The sequence below is a fragment of the Acipenser ruthenus genome, chromosome 9 (assembly GCF_902713425.1).
Source record: "Acipenser ruthenus chromosome 9, fAciRut3.2 maternal haplotype, whole genome shotgun sequence".
In the NCBI taxonomy this organism is placed as follows: domain Eukaryota; kingdom Metazoa; phylum Chordata; class Actinopteri; order Acipenseriformes; family Acipenseridae; genus Acipenser; species Acipenser ruthenus.
In genome coordinates, this window is record NC_081197.1 from 53058341 (window position 1) to 53078936 (window position 20596).

General features: G+C 39.4%; 1 protein-coding gene across 10 annotated transcripts in view; it reads left to right on the forward strand.

Moving 5' to 3' along the window:
* Positions 1-20596, forward strand: part of LOC117406164 (mitogen-activated protein kinase kinase kinase kinase 4) — a 96752-nt gene that overhangs the window by 36124 nt on the left and 40032 nt on the right. For all 10 annotated transcript variants that reach the window (XM_059030234.1, XM_059030236.1, XM_059030239.1 and 7 more), the window contains 10 exons: positions 4819-4875; positions 8254-8379; positions 8770-8880; positions 12832-12922; positions 13696-13826; positions 14425-14479; positions 14638-14716; positions 15499-15674; positions 15760-15832; positions 17612-17822. In XM_059030234.1, coding sequence (XP_058886217.1) covers positions 4819-4875; positions 8254-8379; positions 8770-8880; positions 12832-12922; positions 13696-13826; positions 14425-14479; positions 14638-14716; positions 15499-15674; positions 15760-15832; positions 17612-17822 — 1110 coding nt within the window. The remainder of the gene's footprint in view (positions 1-4818; positions 4876-8253; positions 8380-8769; positions 8881-12831; positions 12923-13695; positions 13827-14424; positions 14480-14637; positions 14717-15498; positions 15675-15759; positions 15833-17611; positions 17823-20596) is intronic.

Genomic DNA, 20596 nt, shown 5'->3' on the forward strand with positions numbered 1-20596 from the left:
GTGAAGAAAAGCTCCCATTGCACCTAATCAAGCTTGTATTCAAATCTGGAATGGGTGAAACTGCTATGCATTAGGAGACTTATATCCATCCCTGAGGCAGTACCAATGGCCCTCCCTTTTTTGGGTCACAAAAAACAACAAAACTTGCGGTCTGCTGATTTTTGTAAAAATTGTTAGTATCGGTTAAATTTGAATGAATGGAAATTCATGTTGGTAAAATGGCATCACCTTGTCATGTTGTAAAGCTATGCAATGGGATTCTTTATTTCCATCCCTGCAGCTACAAATCGGGCTCCGTGCTGGCAGGCGCGCCATGAGAGCTGATACAAGTATACAGTTAACATTGGGCCTTTTTTACTGTCTGTTTCTGGGCAGGGAGTTAAAGGTTTTGAAGCAATAACGGTTGGTTTGAGATATTGCATCTGGCAGATCCTTTGCCTTATTGCAGTCTTCTTTTTTCAGCTGTAGTACATCTTAATTGATGACTTTTTAGACAATGTTATATTAAACTTTTTTTCAACCAGCAGTAGGCCTACATAATCCCGAAGTACATTGGCTTCAGTAGATGCTGTGAATTGCTTTTTGGGTTTTAATGTCTAATGACATTCGTTTGTACTTTATTATTTTTATGAAGTCATACTATTGGGTCTCTTTTACCATGTAAATGCTGCTGTATACATTTTTCAAGTTGATACAGTATCAATAAAAACTAAAAATCTTGAATGCTAATAGACATTCGTGTTTTCACATGGTTCACAATATTTACGTATATTGGTTTATGCATCATATGAAATGGGATTGTAAAAATACACCTAGTGTATTATGATTTTGCTTCCCCTGTACTGTAAACAGCCAACATGTATTGAAAGAATATTTCTGACCTGCTGACCAGTGCAATATCTCAAAGCAAAACAAAAATGTAAAATTTCGGAAAGACAAAATGGCATTAAGCAAAATGTCCAAGTTTTTTCAGGGCATGAAGGGTGCACATTATTGATATGAAGCACTTGGTCTAAATTGTAACTTGAATGTGGCCATGACAAATGGTCAGCAGTAAAAGGAATACAAAAAAGAAACCTGCATCCTTTACTGTTCATCTTGAACTTTTTTTAAATGGTTGGTTCTCCTTGTTTACGGTGTAATCTGTTCAAAGCACTTTGTTAGCGATTGTGATTGCTGGAGTGTGGAGCTGGCTAGCGATTGTGATTGCTGGAGTGTGGAGCTGGCTAGTGATTGTGATTGCTGGAGTGTGGAGCTGGCTAGCGAGTGTGATTGCTGGAGTGTGGAGCTGGCTAGCGAGTGTGATTGCTGGAGTGTGGAGCTGGCTAGCGAGTGTGATTGCTGGAGTGTGGAGCTGGCTAGCGAGTGTGATTGCTGGAGTGTGGAGCTGGCTAGCGAGTGTGATTGCTGGAGTGTGGAGCTGGCTAGCGAGTGTGATTGCTGGAGTGTGGAGCTGGCTAGCGAGTGTGATTGCTGGAGTGTGGAGCTGGCTAGCGAGTGTGATTGCTGGAGTGTGGAGCTGGCTAGCGAGTGTGATTGCTGGAGTGTGGAGCTGGCTAGCGTGTGAGATTGCTGGAGTGTGGAGCTGGCTAGCGTGTGATTGCTGGAGTGTGGAGCTGGTTAGCGATTGTGATTGCTGGAGTGTGGAGCTGGCTACTAACAGCTGCACTGTTTTTATTTCTAGTATCTGCATGGTATGTTGCAGTACTTGTGTGTTATTTTTATTTATTTTTAAAAAGGCCTTGTATGCCAATAAATAATTTTCCATTGCCTTGGCACAGTCCATTCCCCTGAGTACAGCATTTAAGACAAGAAAGAATGGCAATTTCAACCAATGTAAACCCTTTTTGCAAACTAGGTAAACCAGAAGTTTGTTTTCTATCTTTCCGAAACCCATTTCTTGGACACTGCAGAGGTGCCTGTCTGTGTTGTGTGACCTTTCACCTCTGTTTTGTTGTTTTTAAAGGGGCAGTTCTGTAGCCTTCTCAGAAACAATCTGCATGTCTCATTATTATTGAGGAAAAAAATATGGTTTCATTTTGAACACTAAAGTTATTTGTCATTGGTGTATATTTTTCATAAATGTATTGGGTAAATAAGTAAATTTACAATGGACGCCCACAGAGAAATAGGAAGACATTATATATTGGACTCCACTGTTTTACGCTACGTGACATTTACGCCTCGCGCAGACAGTTCAGGGCCGCTTACTGCTTCAGTACAGGGTGGGAGATTTGAGCTGCGTCTTAAATTCGAAGGTATACGGTATTTTTTTTTTTTTTTTTTTTCAAGATTAAAATGCCATTGATATGCAGTTTAGTGCAACATTACTCAAATGCAGCCACAGCAGCCCCCCAGGAACTCCTCTCTTAATCAATCTTTTCCTCCAGAAACGATCTTCCGAGGAAGTGAGCATCATTTTATAAGACTAAATGTGAAACTGTGTAAAGGAGCTGCTGTAGCACTGTGGGTTTATAGAAATAAATGAAACTTTAGAAGTGCCTATGTCTAACTTTATTTTTCATGATATACTTTTAGTATTTTTTGGTAAAATTAGCAGTGAGGCCAGGTATCAACCTGACCAAGTGTACTTCGTCTAACAACCACAATGACGAGAGCATTACTTTGGAGGGGTGTTTTTATTGCACATTGAAAGACTTTGGAAGGTGTTTGCTGTTGTAGAGTTAGGTAGGGCAGACATCTTATTCACGTCATATTCAGTATGTTCATGTTGGTGCGAAATGGATAATGATGGAAATGTTTTAAATCGGTACAGCACGATCACCGACATGCCCATATTTCTAATGTGAAAACCCATGCTTTCCTTTCTTTTCAATGTGAAGGTATGATTTGAAATAGCAGCACACTGTAGTCCCCAAATGCATGGGGTTGAATTTCAACGTGCCTCAGATTTATACACGCTTTCGTTCAGTAGATTCAGACAAGCCTGTCTGAATTGTTTTCTGTAGGCATATTGCCATTGAAATACATTTGGATGTGCTATGGGGCTGTTTTTAGAATTAGTGATACCGCCTCGTGTGTTCAGATTTACAGTATTAAAACTGTACTCCTGTACCTCTCTACTACCTCTCGATTTCAGCACTATCACTGATCACTCCCTCACTGTAAACACAATGCTGCTGATCTGGATCCCATGGGGAGCAGGTAGAATCATGAGGAGGAAGGCTGTGTTTGGATTCCTGCTTGCAACTCGTGCAAGGAAACGCCAGTGTAAACTCATTCTGATTTGTGTGCATGTTGTCTTGTACATTACACTTGCTGTCTGTAGTACAAAGAACTCATTTTTCTGTTGCATTGTATTTCTGGGGTCTCGATGTACCAAACAGCAAAAAAAAATAAAAAATGCAACATCCCCAATTTATATTAATTAAAGCATGGAAATTGGTTCTACATTTTGTTCACAACTACATAGCTACAGTTCATTTAGCGTACAGTGGTATAGCTTGCTGTACAGTTAAGTAAAGAACAACTTGGTATAGGTCTGAAATATCACACTTAGCTTAACAACAAGTATACTTGTTTTAGAATTACTTTCTATGTAATTATGGTTCAGTCATCACATCCTGCTTTAATTTGTAAAACTTTTTACTCTGGACCCTTCTACACTTTGCCCTGGTGTAAGAAATTACATTTTTTTTGTTGGTGTTTTTCCTACTGCATTCATTTACCTCCACTAGAATCAGAGTTGCAGGAGGACAGGTTAACAGGTACAGTGAACTAGTTCTACTTAGAAAGAAGACATGTTTGAAAGAAGTGGTACTTACATTTTTATTGTATGTATTTGTATTCATATTTATTTTAGTGTGTTAAAAGCTTTGGGTGGACTTCTGTATTTGCATACCGTACCTGTGCATTCCTGCAATATCAAGAAAATACAGAAAGGATATCCAAATCAATCTGGGGAAAAACTATCTGCAGGAGGTGAAGGTTGCTCTTGAAGGAAATTTGAAGCTGTCAGATTAGTACCTCCTGGTGTTTTGATTTTTTGCTTAATGATCTAAACAAAGAAAGATTTTGTGGGTTTCCTAGTCTGTTATATATCCCTTAATATTTGACTACTAATACTGGGATCCAGTAGTAATCGCACAGGCACTGTACAGTAGCAGGGGTAATAATATCAAGTAAGCAGTTACGAGCATATGGTGTGATGTAATGCTATAACCTTACTGAGTGTGATACACCATTGATGGTGCCTGACTGGGAGTTTTTGGTCGCAACAGAATGAGAGCTATGCAGCATAACTTTCCTGCCTTTTTAAAGTGGAGACTAATACACTGGAAAACCACTTTCAATATTTTAAAAGTTTGTCTGACCTTCAAAGCAGTAAAGATGTCCATTAAAACAGACACAGCAGTGGATACATACATACTCTGTTAAATACCTGTGATGACACTTGATATGGACATTCCTTCACACAAGCTTTTGAGCTGTGGCTTCTGATCTGTCACTCTGCACTGATACCTGATCAGCTGAGCTATTTCTGGATGTATCTTGAAGCACGTGTCTGATTTTTATTAAACTATGCATGGGCATTTTACTTCCATTCTACATTCTGAGGCTGTGGGCCATGTTGACCTAGTTTTTCCCCCCATATTGAAATAATAAAAACCTTGTCTGCTGTAGACAGCCCAACAGGAGACATGCTGTGATGTACAGCTGCTCAAGATTGTAGGTCTTGAACTTGAAATTCTAGAGACAACGTCTGGTATGCCTTTATCATAATACACTGTTGGAGTTTGATCTAGAATAAATCTGGGGCAGTAGTATATAGAATAACAATGTGTTCTTCTTTTTCAGGGACGACATGTCAAAACAGGCCAGCTTGCAGCCATCAAGGTTATGGATGTTACCGAGGTAAGTGTGATCTGAGTGGAGTCCAGATGCATCAATTATTTACACTGGAACATTAAAAAGGTATGCCGCAGAAGTTTTGAAAGCACACAGTACAGTACAAACCTGAATGTCAGCTTGATTGTCTCAGCTGGAAATATTGAGTGACATTTGCCTTGGTAAAATTCAGTGCTGCTGTAACTAGAACTCTTTCTGAGGATGCTTTGTCCCAGGAGATCAGTATACATGGACGGGTCTGTTTTGAAAGGGAAGTAATGCGACCATCCAGAATATGTCCACTGATTTTAAGCCTTTGTCAATCAAACCCCTAAATTCTCTAGCGATTTGTAACGGCAGACTCTACATACCTTTTCTGGGAGCTGTCAAGTCATCTTAGAATAAGACGGGCTGATTTTGCCCCCAACTTACACAGTTTTATTGTAGAACAAGTACGTACTGGGTAGAATGGGCTTTCCAATATTTTGAAATCGTCACTGCAAACCACTTCTAAAGAAAATGTATAAAACAATACTTTTGTCTGTGACTGTAATATACAAAATTAAATATACATGTTGTTTTTTTTTTGTTTTTTTTGTAGTGGAGGGCTGTGTTTATGATGCAAATTTCAAAACTGTTTCAACTGTGGTTTTATATATAAGTGGTTTATATAGAAATGGCTTGTATATAGACACTGCCTGTTCAAGTTGCAAGAAAAGCTTACATGCAGTGTTTTAATGTTACAGGATGTAGGTCATTTCCACTGGCATAAGTTAGCGTTTGTGCTTTGCCCCAGATTCCGTTTCCTGCTCTAGATTTCAAATACAGTACTGCTTCAAAAAGCATTGATGCTGGATCCGTTTAGAAGTGTGTGTATAAGCTGAGTTCGGTGTGCGCTGGTATTATTATTATTATTATTATTATTATTATTATTTATTATTATTATTATGCTGCTTTTGAATAGCTCGGTTTGAATGGTAGTCATAAAGTGCTTTTACATTAAAAAGCAAAATCTACTAGGTGAAACACGGCTACATCTTCTTTCTTTAGTGTTGAGCCACGACTATGGAAGCCCTCCATACATAGAGGTAGACTACCAGTCTTGCAGTGTGTCATTTTAAAATATTAACTGTTTTTTTAATTGCTGTTTTTGTGGTGTGTTCTGGCTATTTTTTTTTTTTATTTGAATGCTTCATTGGAAGGGGAAGGAGAGAACTAAAAATAGTTTCTCCTATGATGAGCTTAACACTGTGAACTCCCAGTCTCTTACCCAGAGATCATTGATGTAATCCTCTTCTGCACAAAAGCCAGTGTGCCTCCATAAAACTCCACAACCTATCAGAACCACTGTCCAAATGTGTTCTGCGCTTGCTTGGGTATGGAGGAAGTATAGGCGTTCCTATACTTAAAAAAAATATATATAAATAAATTTTATATATATAATTTTTCGTGCACAGTTTTTTGGTACCACGCATAGGTGGGCAAGATTCATCTCTCATATTTTTTTAATCGATCAAAGCCCACAGGTGATTTAATCATAAATCAATTAAAAACCCCTTTATATCTCTCGCTCTCTTCTAAAGTCATTTGTATGACTATATTGCAACTGCACTTCCGTCCGTCTGAAACCATATGCTTCACAATGATGTGACGTACGATACACTGACTACTGGTTTCTGTCACTTTTTTTTTTTTTTGTATTTGATGAATTGACTGTTCACTGTTGACTGAACACAGTTGTACTTGCTATTTGTATACGTGGTATATTCATCTTTTTATATGCACTACACACAACAGAAGCTCAGCACTACTTCATCACTGACCTGTATTGCCTTGTGTTGTGTTCTTCAGTCTTCTTGTTTTAGAAGCATGGTCTGTAGCCTTTATAAAGTGGGCCAAACCCATCTATCTGAGGACACTGCCATTGTTTGAATATTGCGGGGGGCGGGATTGGTGAGTCAGTCATGTCTGGGCATGTTTCCAAGGGAACCTTTTTTTTTTTTTTTTTAAATATACACAGAGGGAAGATATATAAATGGAAACAGAAATGAGCAAACATACTGATGTCAGTGTGCTGGAGTATAAATATATATTTTTTAATAACAATTTACAAATATAACTTCTGAATCATTTAATAGCCTGGAAGCATTCAAGCTGCCATTGTGGTTCACTTTCAGTTCTTTATGTTTTGTAAACAAAGGGTCCTTTTTGTATAAAGGCAATTCATCAATAACTTTCTGCACAGATTTGCCAATTTCAACAGGTATCTACTCCCAAGAACCTACTTTTAGGAAGATAACATTACATTTCAAATCCAGTGGAAATGTAACAGTTACAGACCCGTTGGCTGTAGTTCTCAGCAGATCAGGATTTTTATAATTTTATATTATATGCATATCAAAATGTTGGTGTAATCCTCTTGCATAGGTATTTTGATTTACACACATTTGGTATTTAAGTTTGAGAAGTAAATAACCACCTACAATGGAATTACTTTTATTATCCAGTACGTGGCATTCAAAGCACAAACTGTTTAGGGAGGGGCCCAAATGAAAAAAACTGCAAACCTTTTTCTAATGTAATTTTTTTTATTATTGTTATGGTGACAACATCTTGAAGGAACGTAATGAGGCAGACTCAGATACCGCATCACTCTGTCCTTTTTAATTTACTTGTACTTATTCACAAAACTGATTTACAAAGTAACATTTTCTAATCTCAAATTAATTTCACCATAGCAGGTAATAATACACAGTAGAAATTATTTTGTGACAGGCTATGAAACAAATTATAAAATTCTTGATCCCCTAATATCAGAGTATTGGTAGCTGAATGTGTTGATGGTACAGTGAGATGGCTTTGATTTACAGATCAGACAAGGTCAGCATTTAATGTAATGCCCAAAAATCAGGGTTTTATTGAAATTTGTAAAGAATTACCGATATACTCTCGTGTATTCCCTTTTTGACAGATGGCAGATTATAGTTGTAAAATTTAAGCACTGGTTCATATAAAGAGTGTCCACTGAAACCGATTGGATGATTGAAAGTGAATAGTTTTATATTAAACGGTAGTAAATTCAAATTGAAAATGGGAGGTCACGGGATAAGGCTCATTGCTGGTTTGCTTTTTGATCATTTTGATTTGAGGAGGTTGGAATCAAAAGGGGTTAATCTCTTTCTGTGGTAAAACTGATGTAAATAAAATGCCTCTGAATCTGAAGAGCTACCGATTCAAACCGTGCAGTTCAGAGTGGTGTTTATACAGTACTTTAGTTACTGTTATATATGCGCGTGCAAGTTTGCAGACCTCGTAAGGCAGGATACAATATAGGAGATTAAATTAGTACTGTTATTTTGAAGTCAAGGTTTTTTGATTTTTTTGATTTTTTTTTTTTTCCTCCAGGATGAAGAGGAGGAAATTAAACTGGAGATTAATATGCTTAAAAAATACTCTCACCACAGAAACATTGCCACTTACTATGGAGCTTTCATAAAGAAAAGTCCTCCAGGACACGATGACCAGCTGTGGGTGAGTAAGTTACAAGGGATCAAAACCGTTTATATGATTCTGAAAGCAAAGACACAGCTACGCCAGGAAGCTCCTCGGCTTTAATTGTTCACTACATGCTAATGAGTCCCTGTGGTTCAGGGATGGCTTCATGCATACAAAATAATCATTGTGAATGCTGTACTATATAAACCCTGTACATTCAATTACATTTCATATGAAAAGGTCTATAGATGAAGATGTATATTTGAAACCGTGGAACTTTCCACCACTGATTACAGCTGTGCACATTGGAGCTATGGCTTTATTGTTATTTTTTTGGCAGGACAGTGTTTTTCTTGGTAAGTGTGAACCAGCTGTTTCTCACCTCCAGAGAATGTTGACAATGTGAGGTTCTTTTTTTTTTTGCAGCTTGTCATGGAATTCTGTGGGGCAGGTTCCATCACAGACCTGGTGAAGAACACAAAGGGAAACACCCTGAAGGAAGACTGGATCGCATACATCTCCAGAGAGATCCTCCGGGTGAGAGAGTGTTTCATCCCTACTTATCTACACAGTGCCTTTGCTAGAAGTACAGTAGATATTTTTTGGACTTCTATTGCTCCTTCCTGTTTTGAAAAATCTAAATTGTTTAAAAAAAATACTTGAAATTTAAAATCATATTTACCAGCGAGGCAACAGAAGTACAAAAATACATAAATATTGAACATTAAAAACATTTAAAAGGAAAATGCATTACATATACAGTATATTATGATAAATGCAAGAATATTTGAAACAAAAACAAATAGTTTCTGTCTGATGCTGGAGGCAGACTTTCCTGTCACTTTCTTCTTGTCCTCCTATTAGTGTTTTGTTTAAGACATTTTCTGCAGTCCTCTCTTTACAGGGGCAACCTATTGTATTACATTTTACAGTTTGTACTTTTAACAAACCTGTACAAGCCCTATAGAACAGCTGCAGACCCTTCAATACACTGGAACAATGTTCACAATCCACCACCAGTTAGTATTAATACCTTGTTAATGAGATGCATTGTCACTTGTAACACACTCACTTGCTCAAAGTAAATAGTCACAGCAGACTTGCGGCAGTTCAAATCATCCCACCTACGGTACAAACTGACTTTCAGATTTTGCCCCCTGATCCTATCGCTAAGTTGAATGGTTAAATTTTTTTTCTTTGATTTTCAAGAAATGCAAAGTCTTGCCTTTTTTGTTTCCACCACCTTTTTCAGCTGTGGCCCTCGCTGTCCTACAGTAGGTAGAAAGCCAGACTCTGGGCTCCCGAGTGGTGCATCCAGTAAAGGCGCCCTGCGCGGAGTGCAGGATGCGCTCTATAGTCTGGAAGTCGCAAGTTCGAGTCCAGGCTATTCCACAGCCGACTGTGGACGGGAGCTCCCAGGGGGCGCCACACAATTTGCCGAGCGTCGCCCGGGGGGAGGGAGGGTTAGGTCGGCCAGGGGGGAGGGAGGGTTAGGTCGACCAGCGACCCCTGTAGTCTGGCCGGGTGCCTGCGGCCTTGCCTGTAAGCCGCCCAGGGCTGCGTTGTCCTCCAACGCTGTAGCTCTGGGTGGCTGCATGGTGAGTCCGCAGTGTGAAAAAAAAGTGGTCGGCTGACCGCACACGCTTCGGAGGACAGCGTGTGGTGTTCTTCGCCCTCCCGAGTCAGCGCAGGGGTGATAGCGGTGAGCTGAGCCTAAAAATAATTTGCCATTCCAAATTGGGAGAAAATAATAAATAATTGGCAATGACTAAATTAAAAAAAAAAAAAAAAAAAAGAAAAAAAAAAGCAAGCCAGACTCTGGTTGCATACAAAGAATGGCAGCCCCCTACTTTGTAAAGATGCTTCATGCCCATGTTGAAAAAATGGTTTCAAAAGTCAGAGAAAGCCCCATGGCTGGTTTTATTTTTATTCACTGTACAATACCAGGGTGGCTTTAAAAAGAGATTGTCCCTGACAAAGGCTTTAACGTCTAGTAGCTGACCGAGACGGGAGTTCCTGAGCCAAGCAGAAGTAGAATTACTGTATATTTTAGTGAAAAACTGAGCATTGTTGGGGGTGGGGGGTATTTAACATCTGGTATCTTGTTTCGTGGCACCAAGACATTGAGCTATTGCAGCACAGTCTGGGTCAAATAAGCAATGCATTGTTTGGTCAGTTCACACTGCAGCGTAATAACAGTTCCCTTCGTCAGAAATGTAACCGTTGCCGTGTGGGTATTTACCTCCTGAAGACCCCGAAACCTGAAATAAGATGCATCACATCTGCTCGCAGAGCCTGTGACGCAGCCAAGGCTCGCCACCGAGGGCATAAAAGTACAGACCTCTGCTCATTTATCCTTTCAAGACTGACCTGACAGGAGAGCCTGGTTCAGATAAGTACTTGTACCTCTATCTGCTATGATATATAGATTTCACATTTATTGTGTTTTTACATAATTTATGTGATATTAAAATAATTGCTGTAAATTCACTAATTACCCGCATAAAGCTAGCTTAGTCGCTCCTTCCCAGGGATCCAGCAACGTAAGTCAGCAGATTTGTGGTCTCCCTCCAGGCAGCATAGCTCCGGCTGGAGTTATTTTTTCTCGTTTTTTGTTATGGGACATTATATTCTTGTTTTATTGATACGTTATTTACTGTAATATTTGATTTACTATTTTGTAGAGAAGTTTCTCTTGTGTGTTCTGTTTCTTTTACAGAGACTATGCGCAGGCCAGTCTGCAACGTGGTGCTTTGCACACATACAGTGAAAGCAGCTCCTGGGCTCAGCAGCGCTGCACAGGACCAAGATATAGGTGTTGATTGCTTGCGATCTCATCCACAGTATCTTGATGCTGTTTTGGTGACCTGCTTTTGGCATCACCATTGCGAAGGCTGTTGGTCCCGTACTATATAACAAGTAGACTTCTTTGTTTTGTGTGTGTACTGACTGAGTGGTTTTGCCAGAGGCTTGTACAGGTGGGCATCCCCGTACATTGCTACCCACGGTGACTTCGAACTGGTGGACCCTTACCGTACCGACCCGGTGCTAGTCACCGACCAGATACCGTACCAACCTGGTGCGAAAGTCACCAAACTGACCTGGTCCTACAAGGCCTGCTACCGACCGGTGCTCATGCCCCCAGTCTGGAACCAAAACGGTTTTGTTCGGATCTTGCTATATATAAGTAAATTGAGGCAGCACCTGTATACTGTACACTGCATTGCTTGCTTCTTGCATCATGCCTGGGTTTTATCCTTGCGAGACATGCAAGGCCAGTCTGCCTGTTGAGGACAAGCACAGCAGATGCTCTTCCTGCCTGGGGCCAGAGCAGTCTCTGCGAGTTTTGTGCACATTTCTTTAAGCACATGCTTGAGAAACGTTTCTCCCGTAGTTCTACAGCGCGCTCTGCATCCATTACTACTTGCTCTAGGAGACTCAACCCTGATGCAGCTCCTGAGCGGCCAGCTGTGGAGACTGCTCAGCACCACAACCTGCTCAGTCAGACACAGGGGACTTTATGGCATCCCGACCCATTGAGCCTGCAGCTCTGGGTCTGACCCCTGAATGGATGCATTTGAGCCGTCTAGCATTTTGTAGTGTGTCAGTAACTCTATTGACAAACCCAGAGCAGTGTTCACACTTTGCCAGTACAAGTACAAGTGGGCTGTCTCAGACGTGGTGTCTGCCTCGTGGGTTTGACCCCACGACCTGTCCCTTGGCAGTTATACTGCAATTTTTGCAGGACCTTTATTGACGAGAGGAAATCCCCCTCCATGTTAAAGGTCTATCTGGCATCCATTTCGGCTTGCCGTGTCAAAATTGACTCGGTCTCTCCAGGAGCTCACTTCCTGAAAAGGAAGGACATTGTTCCTTGCTGGAGGTTAAATGTGGTGCTTAATGCATTCGTGAAGCCTCCATTTGAGTCCATGCATTCAGCTCAGCTGAAATATTTATCTCTCAAAGTGGCTTCCTTGCTTGCTATCACCTTCACAAAGCGGATGAGTGAGATGCAGGCATTCTTCATTACAAAAGCCTTCATTTTTAGAGAGGCAATCCTGCCTTTTTGCCAAAGACTATCTCGGCATTTTATTTCAACCAATCTGTGGAATTGCTAAACTCTTTTTGGTATGGAATACTACATTCAGAAATACTTCTAATAGAACAGGTATAGTATAAAATACACTTAAACAAATACACTTACAAAAATTAAATCAAATAACCCCACAATATAGTTTTTGTTTTGAAAACCCAGACTAAAACTTTGGTCTTGAACCTCAATGTACAGATTTGTCTCTAAACTGCTAGAAAGTTTTTAGACGGAGTCTTGAAACCGGATTTGGGGACTGTGCCATGTGCACCCAGCAGAAACAGTCCTGAGATTCTACATCATCTCTGTTTCACTTTACTGTTGTACAGCACATTCTTTGGGACAGTTGCAGTGACGGGTACAATGTAAACCAGATGTCTGTTTTCTTTGATACGTAGGGATTGACACATCTTCATGCCCACCATGTGATTCACCGTGACATCAAAGGCCAGAATGTTTTGCTGACAGAAAATGCAGAAGTGAAGCTGGGTATGTAATTGGCAGGCTGCTTTTCTCTTCTGTTGCTAGGCCTGGGATTGCAGGTTGGCAGGTTGGGGTTGTAATTCTGTGTGTGTGGTCTCCAAATCATGTTATCCTGCGATTAACACAACCACAGTAGGGTTTGGTTAAACACACATCATGAACAGTCCAATCAACAGTAATCTGTCACAGAGCCAGTTGACGTCCACAAACGGCACATAACTGACCTATTGTAATAAAAATCCAGGACCTTAATATACCAGTACTTGGAGAAATTGGTCAACCTCTCTAGTATAACATCCTCAGCTCTGTCCATGCAATGCAAAAGGTCTACTATTTATAATTTTATATTAAAGGGGTAATCCAACTTTTGAATCAATTTTCTTAATTTGTCTCAGATGTTTTCTGCCAGGTAGACGTATTCCCTTGTACTCTTGATGTGCCCTATAGTTATTGCTTCATTTTATATATTTACTTTTGTTTATTAATTGCTCGTTGCTGTAAATGTAATTGTATTTAGTTTTTAATGTTTTTTTTTATTTAATATTGCCATTTTAGGAAAATGAATGTTTTTATTTCATCAATTTCCTGCTTTGTTGCCATTTTTACGATGGATTTCAGCCAGATTTGAATCAGTCTTGGGTTATAACTTCTGTTCTACAAAGCAACTGCTGTGGGTGCGCTGCTGTCATGGCAGCCTGAGCATCTGTGTGATTTCTGAGAGCGCCTAGCGCTCTGTTTTGAAAGGGTTAAAGCTGATGTAAGCTGATTCTTGTTTGCAGTGGATTTTGGTGTGAGTGCTCAGCTGGACAGGACTGTGGGGAGGAGGAATACGTTTATTGGGACACCATACTGGATGGCTCCTGAGGTCATTGCCTGTGATGAAAACCCAGATGCAACCTATGACTATAGAGTAAGGACAGCCTTGTTTGCACTTTTACAAGGACTACTCATTTAGGTGCACTTAGCATATCATGATTTTTATTACAGCCGTTTCTATATTTAAAATAAGACCCTGCGTATAGAGTAGTGTGCAAGTCTCGTTTTTAGAAGTGCAAGAAACGCAACGATTTTGATTGCAGCAGGTTTTAGATCCATCACAATTTTTAGCTTAATTGTAAAATACCCGTAGACGAGCTGTCTTGGATAAAACTGTCGAACCCATTACAGATATTTTCTTGTTTTTTTTTGTCATGTTAAACGTATATCAACCAGTTCTGAATTTGTATACGTCCATGCATTGAGTGTGATAAATGTGTTCATTTTTATGTAAAATTAGTATGGATTATACAGATCCTAATGATGAAAACAATAGTAAATAGTGTGTAAGAATTTGACTAGCCTAATCCATAGTTCTTTCTGTTGAAGAAAATCAGTGTACCACAACTTCCATAAGTTTCATTATTTCACTATAATCAACTGGACAGAGCCTCTTTAGCACACACTGACTGTTTGCTGCTCAATCTACCACCGTCTTGCACCAGGAGTTTATATCCCTTGTTGTTTTTCAGAGCGACTTATGGTCCTGTGGGATCACAGCTATTGAAATGGCAGAGGGAGCTCCTCGTAAGTACAGATGTGAACAATTTTCTTAATCATCTTTTAAACAAAATGCCCTCCTGAGCTCTTGTCATCATGCCTGTGTGAGTGAATGTTTTTCACATGTTTAAGATCTGCATCTATAATGCCTTGAATTCTTATTTGTTTTTCTTTGTATCTTGCAGCCCTTTGTGACATGCATCCCATGAGAGCACTTTTCCTTATTCCCAGGAATCCTCCACCAAGACTTAAATCGAAGAAGTGGTAGGTCTCATTGGTTTATATAATAGTACCGCACAAGTTGAATAACGTGAAGAATTAGAGAACCCTTCTCTCCTGTGGGATGTACATCCTTGTCAATGGAGATGCACCGGAGGAACCCCACGTCTGTGTAAGAATCTGACCTTCTGCTTGTACCTGTGCATATGGTGCGCATTGCACTTTCTGTGGATGTTTCATGATGTTGAAACAATAGAACGCTATTCCTAGGTCTATGGTGTCCAGGATTATAAAGAAATAAATACTGCTTTTGCCTAGAATCCTTTATCTCCATTCATTAATGTTTCAGCTTCTAAGCTGTATTTCAGAACACCACCCCCTGTAGACAAGGCTTTGTTTCAGTGGGATAAACTTTGATTTAAATATTTGCAACATGGCCTGTAATGCTGTTCATAATAATGGAATTGTAATGCTGGATTTGTTTACTCTTCAGGAACTGTTCCTAACTTTCACATGACTCTTTTGTGCATATCAATCATACTGCCTGTGGCTTTGTCTGTGATAACAAACTCATATGTTTTTTTGAACTGGTTTTCATTGGGGGGGGGGGCGAAACCTGTTATTTGTACAACAGGTTTTTAAAAGAAAACAATTTAAGTGAAACGTATACAATTTCTGTAACGCCCTAAGGCTTCAGAATAGCTAAAAGCTGTTAGTAGCCTCCAAGAAGACAGCTATGTCAGATTTTCCTCCCTGAGACCAATTCCTACATGAGGATTAAAGCACCAGGAGTTAATTTCCCATCTGCTGCTGTTTGCTTGTCTCAGGTCCAAGAAGTTCTTCAGTTTCATAGAGGGCTGCTTAGTAAAGAACTACACACAGCGTCCTCCAACGGAGCAACTGCTGAAACACCCCTTCATCCGAGACCAGCCCAACGAGAGGCAGGTCCGGATCCAGCTCAAAGACCACATCGACAGGACCAGGAAGAAGAGAGGAGAGAAAGGTAAATGGAGCTCTTGCATGCCTTTTGCTTTTAACCTGCTTTTCAGAAATTTGTAATTTGTAAATTTGTATTTTGCCTTCTATAGATGAAACAGAGTATGAATACAGTGGGAGTGAAGAAGAGGAGGAGGAGGTTCCTGAACAGGAAGGAGAGCCAAGGTAACAAAGAGCATCTTCAGTCTGTCCTGGACTGATTCCATTGGCTTCCACTGTCTTCTCTTTCCACACTCCAACATGTTACATCGTGGCTCAGAAGATCTCGCCATGTTTAAAATGTCTTTTGATTTAAAAACATTTTTGTGCAGAGCACTCTGTGTGAACGTGCAGTAATGTATTAGACCCAGGTTTTTTCAGTGGTGAGTTTGTCCTTTTGTAAGACAGGATCTCGCAGGCTTCTTATCTAATCTGTCTGACACTGGCAAGTTAATAGGAGCGGGGACAGACTGTGTGTGGTCTGCTTGACAAATCCAGCTGAAAATTGTGCACATGATAGGACCTCCCCCTTTACTTAAAGCAAGAGGTGCCATGTGGCTTGGACTGTAATAGCTAATGACTTCTGTGCCTTGTCACATCAAGGGATAGACAGTTCACCGTAAGCATCTCTTCATGCTTACTTCTACAGTTATTCAACATCCTGACAAGGCACTTAGTGTAAGGCATTACTGGTGAAGTCACTAGAATTTATCTACATTTCCCTAGACTGAAGGTCAATAAATCTCTTGCTTTCACATGAATTCTAATGCAGCTAATGAAGATAAAGATGGTTGAATTAGAATAAAATATTAGCTGTACTTTTAGGCTGCTGACTCATTTGGATTCTCCCCCAGTGCTAACATGTTTTAATTAAGGTGTTGCATCATATTTGGTAATTGTCTCTCAAAACCTCCCACAAAAACCGGTCCCTCTTTCAGTGTCTGGCCGATTTTAGTGGTAGGGAAACACTGTACCGTGGTGATGCATCGTGAAACTCTTGCCTTCTCTTTTGCCCTTTTTAGTATGATTTTCCCCCATACCCTGATAAGTGTGGTTATGAACTTCATGTTATTATTTCCTCTCCCTTTTGTTTTCAGTGTGTTTGTTTTTTACAGTGAGCTTAAGAGCCTGTTAACTGATATCCTCCTATAGTAGAAAGAAATACATAACAACCCAACTTCACAATGATTAGGAAAGGAGAAAGGTGTCTTGTTTTGGAGGCAAAAAATTAAATGTACAGTACAACAAACACTAATAATCAGTAAGCAATTTTGCATAGGGACTTACCGGCATTCGTTAATAAAATAGGCAGTTGTGGTTTTGCCAAACTTTGTGTCCCGCATGGTTTCCAGTACACTTACTGTTTCTATGGGGCTTCTTGAGTCCTTTTGAATCAACACAAACAAAGAATGCAAATCGGCTTGCATTGCAAAATTGAAATGACTGCTTAACTGTTTGCCAGGACCTACCACGTGTTTTAGAATGTGAATTACTTTTAGGTTCTCGTGCAAGAACTCTTAAAACATAGACTTGTTGTAGTATTCTTTCTTACAAAAAGTAGAATAGCAATACCTGTTCTGTCAATCCTAGTGAATTTGGTAAATAACCAGGTTAATAAAAACTGTGTATATAGGTGTTTATAAAAAACTTGGTCAAGCCGACAAACATTCTGGCTAATTCAGTGATAGTGTTTCTGAAAGCTTTAGTCAAGTTATCTACTTGCTTTTGTTTGTTACAGTTTTACCAGATATTGAGCATTTGGAGTTATGGATGGATATATTGGTTATAAAACACTGCAGTCATTGCTTTGTTGGATGGGTGTCTCCAATTCTAATAGTTAATATTTATACCAATATTGTCCCCACCCCTCGTGAATGCTGGTGCTCTACACCTGCCAAACACTTGCCTGCACTGTACTGTCTTGCGTGTTGTAGTGTTGATGGTTGACCATTCTCTCTCTGGTAGCTCCATCGTGAATGTCCCGGGTGAATCGACGCTGAGGCGGGACTTCCTGCGGTTGCAGCAGGAGAACAAGGAGCGCTCTGAGGCCCTGAGGAGACAGCAGCTCCTCCAGGAGCAGCAACTGCGTGAGCAGGAGGAGTACAAGCGGCAGCTGCTGGCCGAGCGGCAGAAACGTATCGAGCAGCAGAAGGAGCAGAGGAGACGGCTTGAGGAGGTGAGAGGTGCTCAGACTGGGGACAGATACAGGGGTGCCACCTATGGCGGCATCTTTACAAGGCCTCCTGCAATTGTTTTAAATGCTATTGCACTGCATTTGGCAAAGTTATCTGCAGCTGGTTTATATATGCAGACTCTGTTTTCAGGACACCCAGAAAATCCTGTGAAAGTTAAGTCACAATAACTTTAATTGGGTACAATACACTTTTGTTTTTCAGATTTTCACACACTAATTCCAATCCAAATTTAATGGACAGCACAAAATTAAGAACCAATAACTTTTTCTCCTAGGACAGTTTCTGTCTTTTATAATATTTATGCATGTATTTATTTTTATAGATGGATAAATATGGGAAACAGATTTTGAATAGTTGGGAAATGACTTCTGGATTGCAACCACTGTCAGTTATTTAGTCAGTGTGTAGTGTGAACAAATAACCCTTTCAAAAGCAGATTACTTGCCCTTTAATATATTTCAAAACGCATGTGTGTCTGTGTCTGTGAGAGAGAGAGACAGGTTTGGCAGTCCTGTTAGATATCTCTACTGCACAGATCACAGATTAAGCCATATATTGTATGTGGTCCAGTCATTTGCAAACAGCTGCTGGAACACAGACCTGCTCCCTGAAAAAATGGTTTAAAAAAATAAAATAAAATACAAGCCTGTTATTAAAATGTTGGCAGGGTTCCTAGACCATTTAGATTGTGTGTCAGTGCACAGGGGTCTGGGCCTCATGCCAGAGTGTAATATTCCACTAGGATACAGGGATGAACACTGTGTTAAGCCTATGCATGTGGTGTGGAGGGTATTTTATTTGTGACTTGGATGGATTTCTTTAGTACTTATAGGGAACAGTCTGTCCGTGTATAGGATGGTATTAATTAGATGAGCTGGGTCATGTGGAGGGGTGGGGTGGGGGCGGGGTGGGCTGAACCACACTTGTGGCAAAAACAAGGATGAATAGGCTTGGTTTTTATTAAACCAAAGTGCAACTTGCACTTGGCTACTGTCTGTTGCAGAACCACATGGTAGAATGAAATCTGAAATCCCTTATTCATTGTTTTAAAGCTTATTTTATTTATTTATTTTTAATCTGAGATCTTGTCTCCTGATTTTTACTGGGTTTTCAGGTTTTAGGATCCCATAAACACAACACGAGAGACGACTACATATTTTGTGTTCACTTACTCCTGGGGCATGTGACAGTTTACTACATTTTGGGCAATATCAGATAGAACCAGTTAGCTCTTTTTGAACTATATATATATATATATATATATATAGATATATATATATATATATATATATATATATATTATATATATATCTATATATATATCTCACAGATTTTTGTACATCTACAAAGACAGAAAATTCAAAAAATAAGCATCTTTTTTAAAAGGGAAAAATAATTACAGGAAAACCTGAAGCCCTATTTATAATTTAGGAAATCAAAACAGACCAACGTGACAAGGGTTCCAAATAGCGGGAGCATGAAAACCGAAAGCAAGATTAAGAGGTCACAGACCTTATTTAAGCACATGCCAAGGTCAAGATGTCTCAAGCACACTCTTCCCTCTCTGCCATTTATTAGCTAAAATGCCTTTGATTTGAAACAAGAGATTGCACAAAAGCTCGAAATTGGAATGTCACTTTCCTGATTGTGTGAATTATCATTGCGTGGGGGAAGCCAGATACCCCCCCCCCCCCTTTTTTTTTTTAAACATGTATCTGACATTTTAGATTTAATTTCACTATAGTCTTGCGTGTTAGCTTTTTTACTGAATGCTGTGGGAGCATCACAATTATCAATTGTGTTATGAATTTAAAATATGCTTTTATGTACTGCCCAATACTTTTGGCAGATTGGTCACTTGGCTTTTAAACAGCTGATCGAGCTGCATAATAATGTATAAACACTCATCTTTTTTTATCTTGTAAATATGTCCCTGTATTTCTGTTAATCTGCCCTACAGCTATAGCCAAAAGTTTTGCATCACCCTATAGAATGAACTAATTTTGTTTCATAGTCAATGAAACCTGCTGAAATAATGTTATATTTACATATTTAATTACATACTGCTTTATAGTTTCCCATATACTTAATGAAAACTGACACATTGAAAAATGTGACATTTTGAAAATCTAACCTGAAAATCCTGAATAATTTGTTTTTGAAGTGTCTGGTACAGTTTTATGACTAATTTGAACATGTTCCGTCACAGAGTAGCAATCTTTTATTGATGGTGTTTATCTTTTTTTACCAGACTGCTGCTACATAAAGGATATATCTTGAAATGACAAAATAACAAGTTGTTTTGCACTAAGTAAATGTCAGGCTGATTCTTTGTATTTATTCCAATCTTCAAAGCTGAGCTGCTATCGTCCATTCAGTCCTTGCTGAGGTACTGCTCCGAGAAGGCTTTCAGTCACTCTACACTTCAGTTATGATTAACTTCTGTAAATCAAACTGTAAAATACAGATAACAGCCTGATTTATTATTATTTTTTATATATATTTCACAGAATCAGTTAAACTTTCCTCAATAGCTTGCTTACAACACTTGCTGAAGTACTTGGTTGATATTACATAAAAAGGTTTTTAAGGGAGACCTCACCAAGGCTTTAAAATAAAAAATACAAATACAACCTCCTATAAGCAATAGTGAATCACAGGCCCCTCCTGTTGTAATTTGCTTTATTGGTATCACAGTATCTGATTGCAGTAATTGTCAATATATCCTACAATATAGGAAGTTACAATGAACTGC